Raw genomic sequence first — 12,739 nt, forward strand, 5'->3', positions numbered from 1 at the left:
GCTGCTTTCTCACTTGGCCATGTTAGACCAGTCCCATTAAATTGAATAGGAGAAACTGGCTGCTTGGGTAAAAGCGAGTGAAGCTTTTTATTTTACATAATTGAGTTAGTTTAAATATTTTTTATTGTTTTAATTATGTTTTTCAGTCTTTTAATTTCGTAAGAAAATTAACTTTTTTAACATTTTTAACGGGACTTGGGTGATTTTGAAAGTTTGTAAATGTGACATTCACAAACATTCAACAGTGACAACTTTGACAGCTGATGAGCCTCACTTGCCATCAAAGACGTTCAGTCTGCACAACCACCTAGTTACACAGTGAGAGGTGCTGCACTGGGGCTTGCTGATATGCTGGGACCTAGTGGTTGGGCTCCCAGCAGAAGACTACCCTGTGAAGCAGTGTGGTCTGGGACCTCTCCCAGCAATCTTGGGGCAGCAGAAGATTTGCTTAATTTTATTTATTCAATGTTGATTTGCAGTGTTTTGCCATTTGTCATTTTGCATTACACTGCTTACGTGACACGCTTTCCTCCTGATTATTGTTCCTCTCTTGATGTTCTTTTTTTCTGTCTTTATTGACTTAAGCATTGAGTTTCACGTCATGGACTACCCTGTACTTTGCCACTAATGATCTTGACCTATATATCGTATAACCACTAATCTCAGGATTTAAATTTTTGAAAGAAATCATTCTAAATAAAATATATATCTGTAATTTATCACTGAAAATTTTGAAATGTAGTTAAGTATTCAGATGTCCTTCTTCAAACAAGCTGCAAATTATGTGGTAACACAGCAATGGATTAGCTGGAAGTGGTGCATTAAAATGGTAGGGACTCATTTATTATTTGGTTAATTCTTCAAATTTGATGAAAGGACAGATTCTGTAAAAGCAGAAATTGACGGCCATCTATTTACATAATATTTATTAAATATTGATGGATCTAATAAACAGACCACCCAGCTGCAGAAGTGGTAAATATATTAGTGATTAGAAACCATGGATGGGTGATGCTTGATGTTGGAAAACAAAATCCAGATGATTTTGATGATTTGCACATGCAAGGAATTCTTGCATGCTACTGAGGTTTTCAAATTACGTTGTCAAATGCAAATGCATATTCATATAAAACTGGATAATGAAGAATACATTTGGCATTTATGACATTGGCTATGCTAAAGTATTCAACCTCAGGTAATATTTCACCTGCCATCTGGAGTAGAGAACCCAAAATAATATTTCAACCATTGATAGCCAATGTTTTGAGCAGTTAGTGAACTAATCAATGCTCTTCAAATTAATTCCATTGCTCCAAGGCACATATTATATCTTTAGATTGATTCTGACCCAGGGTGGCCTGGATTTTGCTGGCACTCCATTGAGCTCTGCTGGTGAGTTCCCAGCTTCCCTCTGCCACTAAAGCCCATATGGAATTTAGTGATGGAGGTAACTTGCTCAGATTCCCCAACATTTACACTAGGAAATCTGCACTTGGATCTTGTACCAGGTTGGCTGGCATATGAACCTCAATTCCATTCATTTAAAAGGCGATTGTTTGTCTAGAAAGAAAATAGATAAGAGGAAGGCAAGTTACAATTTTAATTGTGTTTTTTTTTAACTTAGTTTTGACAGTTGTGTTTTAAGTGATATTATTTAAGTTTGTGAAACAATTCTCTTTCAATTTATTTAGTTATTTTTAAATATTTCTAAATGTCAGGGACATTCAGATCCATTGCAGATTTGACAGATGATTCATAGGTCTTAGTTACATTGTTCAAATTAGAAAGGACCCTTCCCAGTCCATCTGCTCTATGAATCTGGATCATGTGTGGAGCTAAAGAAGAAGGGGTTGTATTTCTGTAGTGCTTTTGACACATTTAGAGTCACAAAGTGCTTTACAGGTAACAAAGTACTTCATGAAATGTGGTTACTATTGTAATGGAGGGAACACAGTGGTTTGCTCACTGCAAATTCCTGCAAGCCACAATGTGATAATGAGCAGAAAGTCCATTGTAACAACATTTATGGATGTTAAGTATATTTTGTGTAACTTGACAGCAAAGGACAAAGTTATACGAATTGTGGGTTTAGTGAGGACGAAGAACTTGAAAGTAACTCACAGCCATTCCTTCCCATTGAAATGGAACCCGTTGCTAATTCAGTGGGCAGAATTTCCAGCTTAGCCCTCAGAAACTAGAAGTTGGCATATTGCTGCTGAACTTGCAACAGAGCATAGTTAAAAAATCATGGGTAGGAAACTTCCTTGAAATTTATGACTTCCACATTTGCACAGGAATCCTGACTTGCTGATAGTCATGTGGGGAAATGGTGGCAGGTACATTCAGAACCACCAACAACCAAATCCAGACCTTTTTTTTTCTTGGAAGTTGATGAGTATCAGGGATGCTCGGGGACATTCAAAATTTTTGCTTGTTTTGAAAGCTGGTAAGCCTGGGGCATGGCTTTGCCAGCTGTGAAAATATTTATGGGTAGGATTTGCCAGTTAAGATTGTAAAACACTGCTCTACAGGGCCTCAGCAATCTAATTGAAGCTTGCTTTTTGCTGGAAGATCTATCGAGGTAAGTGGGTAGGGGGACGATCAGCGTGGGTGACTATTTGCCTTTGGGAAATTCTAAACCAACATGTAGGTACAGCAAACAATTAGGAAGACAAATAATACATTAAGGTTTTATTGCAAGACATTGCAGTACAAGAATAAGAAAGTCTTGCTGCAATTATATTGGACTGTGCTGAGATCACTCCTAGTGTACAGAGCACCATTTTGGCCTACTACCTAATGAAGAATATACTTACCTTGGAATCAGTGTAGTGTAAATTCAGTGAAAAAGAAGTTGAGCTTTAGGGAGAGATTCTATACCCACTAGAGTTGAAAGGAATGAAAGTTAATTACATTGCGATTATATATGATTCTGTCAAGGTAGAAGATGTGCATAGGCTATCTCTTCAAGCAGTTGAGTCTAGACCTGTGGGCATCATCTGAGATTGAGATATGTTTTTTAGGAAATTTCATTTTATTCAGAGGATCATGGATCTTGGCAGTTCTGTACCCCATAGGGGTATAGATGCTCATTGAGTATATTCAACATTGAGATCAATATATTTTTGGTCATGAAGGGAATCAAGATATTTGCAGAAGGTGTTAGTTTTCTAAGAAAAATAATCTCACCCCAACTGAAACTGAAGTTTATCTGATTTTTAGCAGTTATTTCATCATATCAATATTCCTTTTCAGCTTGTAAGGTATTGGTTTTCTACGAGTTGGCATCATCTATGGATCTGGGCCCTGGTCTCTCTTAAAATCTATATTTCTTTATTCTTTTAATGTAATATTTGCTATCAGTTTGAAACTATGATATCAGATGGCACCCTTATTTTAAATCTATTTTCAGAATACTCGACAAACTCTCCACAGTTCAGTTTTGCATCTCTTCATTTTCTGGCAATGAACCTAGATTATATGATTAGAAATCTCTTGGTGTCCTTTTTAACATTACACTGATTTCATTTAGTTCACTAACATTTTTGTAAATGTTCTACATTGTCTTACAGGAATAGTTATTTGAAACATCAAATGAAGTATCATTTTACAGTAACTGTATAGCACAAAACAAATATTTTTGCTTGCAGTGAACGTCCAACCAGTTTTCACGCTGCAAATAAAGTCAAATATTCTTTTCACCCACAGACAATTCCCAGACAAAATCAGTGGCCAGTCTTGCCAGCACCATGGGTAGAAATAAAGCTAATGGAAAGAGGAAAGTGGATGATTGTTTTTCATTAACACCAATAGCCAAACATGATGCAGTTGACATCACTTCAGAATACCCGGACAATGCAAATCTTGACCTTAAAGTCAAATTGGAGAACAAGGATCTACAGAAATCCAAGGAGGTGGATACAATCAACAGGAAGGAACAGTTGTGCCAGAACACTTTTGATGATGTTGCTGCAGAAATGCAACAGAGTTGCTGGAAAGGACATGAAACGAGTAGTGTCTCCACGGAGGGGGAAACCAGTGAAGCCGAGAGTGGAGAAAATGGCTTGGAACCTGGAGAAGTACCAAGTGTAATAATGCTTTTAAAAATGTCCAAGAATGGCTGGAGTAAATTAGAGTGTAACCATTTCTTTCCCCTGGTGTAGATAACCATTGCTTCATTTAATTAATAGTGTTCAAATTTTGCAGGATGATGTGGGTAAGTGTTGCTGATCATAATTAGAAAAAATTGCACCACCAGATTGCTGAACTTTTTCCATTGCCAGTTTTCCCAACAAACTTGTGTAAATGTTTCTTTGGAGAATTTATACTCTTTGATTGAAGTTAGTGTCCTGAGTGCTGCAAGATCAGTAAGCACCGGAATGAAGCAGACAATTGATTTAACACCTCCGTATCACTCACCTTCCATGTATTGACTGAATTCACCTGATACAAAGTGCACAATTCATCAGCAAAATTGGTATTAATTAATTTACTGCCAAATGAAGTAAAACAACACTTAATCCTTGATGTGTAAAAATACAACCAGGAACACAGCAGTTTATAAATTAAGCAGGGTCTGGACCAGTATCTGATTTTAATTGCTGCTCATCTGTTTGAAAGATTTACCCTAAGTACAGTAGAGGCAGTTTTTCAACAGAAATGCTTAGCTGCATGTGTGTCCCACAGAACTTGTATTATTTTTTTTGGTACCGCAGGATAGCAAAACTATTGAAGGATTCCTTTATATTACAAAAATTAAAATTTAATAGCTATTTTTGACTATGAACAAATGAATTATATGATCCTTACTGGTTCTTTTCAACGTTCTGCATGAACATCCTCGACTAGTGTCAGTGGATGAAACCTGTCTTAAACTCTTATCAGCTCGCCTCTGTCCTATGATCCTTTTATTATTCAGCAGTAAGAATCTGATTAATTTAGCTTTCAACAAAAAAAGGTTGGATTAAAACTACAATTCTTACTTCTCCCAATGCACCCCACACCTTGCCTTTATTAGTAGAGGGATTGGGTACAAAATGTTGATGAGGCCTAAGCTGGCTCTTTTTTGTTGTGTTCTGGGCACCACAGTTTAGAAAGGATTTCACAACCTTGGAGAAGGTTCAGAAGAGATTTGCCAGATGGGAATGAGAGACTCAAGTTGCATGGAGACTGGAAAAGCCAGGATGGTTGTTCTTGGAGGAGAGTAGGCTTGGAGTTTTTAATAGAGGTATTTAAAATCATATATGTTTTTGATAGAATAAGTAAGGAGAAACAACTTCCAGTGATAGAAGAATTGGTAATCCGATGATACACATTCAAGATGAAATAGTCAAAGAATAAAAGGAATTCTGAGGATCTTTTTTAACATGAACTCCTTTTTGGATTAGGTTTTTACGTTGCTTGAAAGAGTGGTGGGAATAGGGTTGAAAGTGATATATAAAGTGAATTAGATAAATAATTGAAGGGATCTTCTTCTTTTGTCAGTTTGTGGAGAGAAAGCATTAATTGGATAGAACTGAAGAACTGTCACAGCATATTTAGTTGAGTGGCTTCGTCATGTGTTGTATCATTCAATCATTTTATTTTGATGCATCATATAGATCTGGCATGACTCAGTAATACTTTCTGTATTTCATTCCTACTACAGGGTCCATTTGATGTTTCTGTAGAGAGAACTATTTTCTGACAAGTCATGTGTTGTCACCTTGATTAAGGCTGTACATATTCATTTGATGTAAGATCCATGCAGTGAGCAGATTCAAGAGTCTTTCAGAGAATTTTAAGGGGAAAAGAAAAAGATATTAAACTGTTGCCTCGCCCTGGCAGCTTCATCTTGAAATTTAAGATCATATTTTAATTGGCAAACTACAGGCAAAGAGACATTTAACATATTTTCTGTAATTTTAGACACTTTGAAATGAGCATTATGGACAAGTAAAGATCAGGCTGAAAAGTCTTATAACTGGATTTAGTACTGAACTTACTTTCATTGGAGAAATGATTTGGAATTACTCACTGAAGTTACCAAGGATCTTAAAATAAAACAATAGCCCTTAAAATGCAGTTCAAGGTTAAACTATCCTGTGACTTGATGCAGTTAGGATTTACTTCAGACCCCTTACTGCCCTTGAGAAGGTGGTAGTGAGCCTCTTTCATGATCACCTGTGGTCTATGTAGTGAAGGCACTCCCAGGCGCTCTTGGGTTAGACGTTCCAATATTTTGACCCAGCAATTGTAAAGATACATATTCAGGTCAGAATAATCTGTGATGCCACTGTTGTTCTTCTAAGCATTTGATCTCATAGTTTTGAACTTTTCTGTTGAAGAAGCACCTTGGAATTCACAGTAAATTTGTAACATTGATTCTTTGTACCTTAATAGTGGCTGCACTTTCCACTATCATTAAAGCAATTATGGATTGGGATACTGCAAAATTAGTGGCAGCAAATAGTGTTAGAGGAAGTGACAGAGATAGTGAGAGAACTGAATAATGGGAAGAGGGAAGAAAGATACTCAGATGCACTCACTCAGTTGTTCTCTTTCACGTTTATGTAATACTGTTCCCAATCTCAGGACATCTCAAAAAATCTTAGGGCAACTGAAACACTCTTGTTAAGTGTGATAAGATAAATGCTAAGGATTTTGGCTGCCATAGCATTCAGGTGTTCACCTGTTACCAATGATATAGATGATTCTTGATATTTGAAGAGATTTTAAATAACATTGTGGCTGGGATAACGTGATCTTGCACACAAAAGAATTGGTCTTAATGGAATTTTATTCAAAATTCTAATTTCCTTCAGTATCCTTAAAACAAAAAAAATTGAGTAATCATATTGAAGGACTTCAGTTATTGGATAGGGAGAGATTGGATAGGCTGGTCTTGTTTTCCCTGGAGCAAAGGAAGCTGAGGGGCGATCTGATAGAGGTACATAAAATTACAAGAGGGTAGATGGTCAGAATCTTTTCTCCATAGGTTGAAAGTGAGTGGAAGAAATTTTAAAGGGGATTTGAGGGGAAAGTTTTTTTTACACAGTGGGGTTGATATCTGGAGTTGGCTGCCAGGGAGGTGGTGGAATCGGATGCAGTCATGAAGATAAGCACTAGAATAGGCAAGGCATGGAAGGATATGGACCGAATGTGGGCAAATGGAATTAGTATGGATGGGCAAAAAGGTCAGCATGGTCGTGGTGTGCCAAAGGGCCTGTTTCTGTGCTTTACAACTCTGAGTATGACTCTATGAGTCATATGTCATAGTTTTCACTGATCTATGGAAAGTAGTGTTAGTTATCATTCACCAATTTGTTAATAAACTAAAGGACACCATTATAACTTCGTATGCTGAGGGTTTGAATTTTGATCATATTCACAGTAATTTAAGTTTGTGTGTTTACAAAACACTTGAGTACCAGCGTGTGCATTCAAGTTGATTTCTTGGTTTAGGATAAAACATCCACTTTCACTGTGGTCTGTCTAGTGGAAGAATTAAAGATACTTGAAGGAAAAATTATTAAGGCTTTCAAATCACTTTTTATCTGCAAGTGGAGTGATCTTTATTATTTAATTGCATCAAAAATAAATGAAGGCTCACAGACATCTGCTGGGTATGAGAGGCTCTTATGCTATGACCTGCTGAGTCATTCAATCTTGTTAGAATTCTGGGACAGTACAGCCAAATTTTCCAGTGAATAAATGTTTTGGACAAAAGTTTGTATTATATCAGAATTTCACCTCTTCTATCACCACTTACTTTACAGTTTATGCTAACACAGCTTTATTGTCCTTCGGCTATTGTTAAATTATTTTTGTTCACAAATTGTAGCTGCCAATTTCCTGTGGATTTTTCTTCTGAAGATAGATTACTTTGCTAGGTTTTTGGTTATTTTCCTTTGGTTATTGTTTGCCTTCTGCTATCTCATTAAATGACAACAGTTATTCCTGTCTAAACCTCAACCACCAGTGTCTGCAGGATATTCTGTGGTGAATGTGGTGCAGAAGTAAGCCTGCAGAATTTGGTCTGATCCAGTCCCCATTTCTGTTGCTGTAGACCTAGAGCCTTGTTTGTCTTTTCCCCTTTCTTTATCTTGAGGCTAATTGTACCCCCATGTGCCCATTGCCCCCACTACCCTTAAACTATTCTCCAATCCTCTAACTGAAATTAGTGTAGCTTAACCATTCATTGGACAAATCTAAAGAAACGTAATTGTTTTTTAAAATTATTTTATTGTGGAAGATTTTCTAAGATCTGTTAAATAATCAACTAATTAATTGGACTAAAGAGTAATTTGAATTAGGTAGCCTGCACCAAGGGGAGTCGTTTGCTTATTGTCACTTTAAATTTGGTAAAAACAGTACAATTTTCGATGTTGTAAAGTTCAGTTCTAATTAAGTACATTTTAACAACCATTAAGTACACTGTTTTTTCAGAAATTCTGCATTAAGTTAGGCAGCTATCTGGTTTCATTAAAAAGATGAAAATAATCTTTCTTATTTCAGTTTCCAGAGCAGTTCATCAGAAGTGTCGAGAAAAAGAAATCAGCCAAGTGTCGACGACATCCATTATGCAAACCACCAGCTAGATCCCCTTCAATTCTAGTCAAACAAGACTTGGTTAGTGATGAAGGTTAGTACCACGTACATTGGTGTGAAATGATGATTGCTCTTGTCTATATTATAAAACATAATCAAAACAATTATGCCACATTTTTATGTGTGAAATTTGTTCCAATATTGTATGCAGTTTACAATATTCTTACAACCTCTCAAGCAAATTCTGATGCATTACTCTATTTTTGTGGTATGTTATTGTAATTTATGGTACTTTCAATAATCTACACCTCAAATATTCCTTTTTTTCACTGTAAACAATGGCTATAGTCTTAAATTTCATAGTGATCTCAGATTCCATTTCCAGTTTGACAGGAACTCTGGTCCTCAGATTAACTATACGATCCAAATTCATTGGCTGAACTTATTTACAATAATAATTAATTCTGCACAATAACTTTTGCTAGTAGACTCTGCCTCTTCAATAATGAAGGACGTGATGGTAGACTTTTTCCTGGGATTATATTTTACCTCAGACTAAATTTCCCTCAACTTGCACTAATATTGTTATGTCTGTTTTTGTTTTCTTGTGTAAGTTATGCATAATTTATGTTAATTTAAGTTTATATAATTTATGTTTATAATGTACTGTGCTGCTGCTGCAAGAAGCAAATTTTCATGGTATTTATACGTATATATACATATTTATACGTATATGCCCATGGCAATGAACTTGAACTTATCCAATGTTTAGCTGCACAGAAAAGGCACTTGCTATTCACCTCACTGATGGCTTTGCACAAAGATTTGACCAGCTAATGGAACACCAACTTTCTGTCATTATTTAGCCTGATGCCCTCTGCAGCAAACGTGTGATGTTTGTGCACACAAAATTAAGCAGTTGATGTGTTTTTAGATGATGGCCTTTACTATTTTAACAATGATCTCGATGCATTTGGCATAATCAGCATTATTTCATTTGGTACTAAGATTTCTGACTCTTAGGACAAGATACAACATTTGACTGCCTCAGTAATGAGTTGTTGGGAACTAGGCTTGTGACATAGAAAAATGTATTGCTGTGTTTATAGGTAAGCTAAATGGCACTTATGCATCTTTCCCAGAAAAGCATGAACACGGGAAGAAAAATAAATCTGGATTTCTATCAACATTTGACTATCTGATTCTGAGAAATAGTGGTAGAAACTTTGAGATGTCTCTTTTCGTGCACTGTTTCTACAATTATCATGGAAACGTAGTCTATTGTGTAATTCTGAAAAAAATGTTATAAAAAATTGAATTATAAGTACAAGCCCTGAACATCTAATTTGTCCTTATTCCCCAAATGATAATTAGTACACTTTTTTCATGATGAATCATTAGAGTTGGTTGAAGCTCAGAAAAGAAACACAGGTTGACAGTTTTACTTCCTAAATTAGGCAGGCTAAGTATTTCTGCAGTGATGGCTGATAAATGCAGGTGGATCACGACATTCCAAATAAATGCTGCCGCATCTCAGAAATTTCCATCCTTGAACTCTCCAATTTCAGGACTTGCTTTCTCATGTTCCCACACACTTGTTACATCGCATGAGGAGAATCTTACTCATCCCAGCAGGATTCACATGACACCGCTGCTCCATTTATTTTTATACCTACTTCAACCCATTTCACCTTATTTGTTGATCTTTGCAGCATATTGTCCCTCAAACAAGCATTGTTATTTCTCCATCCAATATTGCGATATCCCTCTCCCTCTAATGCCTCACCTTTAATCCCTTTTATTACCTTGATCCCACCCTTCTTGTCCTGTGTTTCAACAATAAATGGAACTTCATCTGTGTTCTCAGTTTATTATCTCTATTTCCAGTTTTCTCATATTTTCATATTTCTTTCTGATATAGACATGATGGGATGAATAGCACCCATCCATGCTGGCTTTCACAGCAATCTCGCCTTTCCCATTCTCCAACTTATTTCTCTATACCCAATTCTTTCTAGCATGCCTATTAGCAGCTTCCCGATTCTCCTACTAGATGGGTGTTGCTGGAGCTGAGAGGCAGTGCACTACCTGTAGGACTCGTGTGCAGTCCTCACTTTGAAACGTATCCAATTAAGCACTGCCGAACTTCTTTACCGTCTTTTTCTGGCCTTTGTTTATAGTCCCTTCCAATCTTGCCTACCATTTACCTGCCTTTCATGGCCAACCATCTCTTTACCTTATAAAACTACTCATCTTCCTTCCAGGCTGGCTTTAAATACGTGCAAACATCACAAGCTTCTCAGTGACAACACTGAGTTGCAATCTGGTCAATTGGCATAGGACCTCCAACTCCCCCAAAATCAGTATTAGACCTCCCCAGTTCTTCCAGATCTCCAGCCACACATTGAACTGTTTTATTTTTCTATTCACAAGCTCATGCCAATAGCAATAATACATAAATTACCTCTTTGGAGACCCTGCTTTTTAATCTTAATCCTTGCTTTCCCTAATCTGCCTATTGTCCCTCCTTGTTTTCTGATTTCATTATTACTTAAATGGAATGACCCACACCCTTGATCCTGGCAACACAAGAATCATGTCCGTGGCCTTGGAAACTCTTGTCTGTTTCACACAATGTTAGCTTAAATCACTTCATTGTAACTAACACTAATTCGTCTCGGAAGACTGACAGTAATTTCACTCAGGTTCCTTTTCCACAGTAATGGTTTAAAAAAAATTGCAAACTTGGTAGGAGTTCGTGAAGGCTTTGTGATTTTCATTAGTTTAAAGTCAGTGGGCATCCTGACAAGCTCAGCATTTCTTGCCCGTTCCTAAATGATGATAGCGTCGTTCAGGTGGATGGTGGCGTTGCCGAGTGCAGTTTCATGCCACTGCCTAATATGCACCCATATAGGTGGCATTTTAAGAAAGCAAGCAATCTGATTGTGCAGCCAATCATTAGCTGACTAGCTGTAAGTTTTTATACTTGATTAAACTTATTTTGGTATTATATCAACAATTATTAACAACATTTAATACTGTAGGTACTTGGACAGGTACATGGATAGGAAAGGTTTAGGGGGATTGGCTTAGATGGGAATCTTGGTTGGCATGGACCAGTTAGGCCAAAGGACCTGCTTCCATGCTGTACTCCTTGACTCTACATAACAATATGCAAATATAAAACTACCTAAGCAGTTATTCAAACAAAACATATTAATAGAGAAGCAGAGTTAATGTTTCAGGTGGGAGATCTGAGTAGTTTTTCCATCCACTTTGGAAGGGAAAATAGTTCAGATTATTATTTAAGTGGTGAAAGATTGCAGCAGGACTGTTGTGCAGAGGGGCTTGGGAGTGCTTGTGCATGAATTGCAAAAGGTTGGTTCGCAGGTGCAACAGGTTATCAAGAAGGCAAATGGAATGTTAGCCTTCATTGCTAGATGGATTGAATTTAAGAGCAGGGAGGTTATGCGCAGCTGTACAGGGTACTGGTGAGGCTGCACCTGGAGTACTACATGCAGTTCTGTCCTCCTTACTTGAGGAAAGATATACTGGTTTTGGAGGCGACACAGAGGAGGTTCACCAGGTTGATTCCGGAGATGAGAGGTTCGCCTATGAGGAGGGGTTGAGTCTCCTGGGACTATACTCGCTGGAGTTCAGAAGAATGAGGGGGATCTTGTAGAAACAAATACAATTATGAAAGGGATAGATAAGATAGAGGTAAGAAAGTTGTTTCCACTGGTAGGCGAGACTAGAACTGGGTGACATAGCCTCAAGATTCTAGGGAATAGATTTAGGATGGAGATGAGGAGAAACTGCTTTTCCTAAAGAGAAGTGAATCTGTGGAATTCTCTACCCAGGGAAACAGTAGAGGTTACCTTATTAAATATATTTAAGACACAGATTGTTGCATAGGAGGGGAATTAAGGGTTATGGGGAAAAGGCAGGTAGATGGTGCTGAGTCCATGGCCAGATCAGCCACAATCTTATTGAATGGTGGACCAGGGTCAACAGGCCAGATGGCCTACTCCTGCTCCTATTTCTTATGTTCCTATGCTACTTTAAGTCCAGTCGGAAAAGGCATCATTCTGTTTGGCTGAGGATTATGGAGAAGCAAGACAAAGGTGATTTAACTATGAAACCCTAATCAATGAACACAAAGGAACCAATTCAATATTATACAGTACTCTGGTTGTTAAGGTTGTATGTT

The 12,739-nt window shown here is 37.3% G+C and overlaps 1 protein-coding gene across 3 annotated transcripts in view; it reads left to right on the forward strand.

Annotated features, from left to right (window-relative positions):
* Positions 1–12,739, forward strand: part of LOC127572583 (lysine-specific demethylase 4C-like) — a 276,139-nt gene that overhangs the window by 129,163 nt on the left and 134,237 nt on the right. For all 3 annotated transcript variants that reach the window (XR_007956643.1, XM_052020000.1, XM_052020001.1), the window contains exons 11-12: positions 3,709–4,088; positions 8,497–8,623. Coding sequence is in view for 2 of the 3 variants with exons in the window: in XM_052020000.1 (XP_051875960.1) it covers positions 3,709–4,088; positions 8,497–8,623 (507 nt within the window). In the remaining variant the exon portion in view is untranslated. The remainder of the gene's footprint in view (positions 1–3,708; positions 4,089–8,496; positions 8,624–12,739) is intronic.

The sequence above is a fragment of the Pristis pectinata genome, chromosome 7 (assembly GCF_009764475.1).
Source record: "Pristis pectinata isolate sPriPec2 chromosome 7, sPriPec2.1.pri, whole genome shotgun sequence".
Lineage (NCBI taxonomy): Eukaryota > Metazoa > Chordata > Chondrichthyes > Rhinopristiformes > Pristidae > Pristis > Pristis pectinata.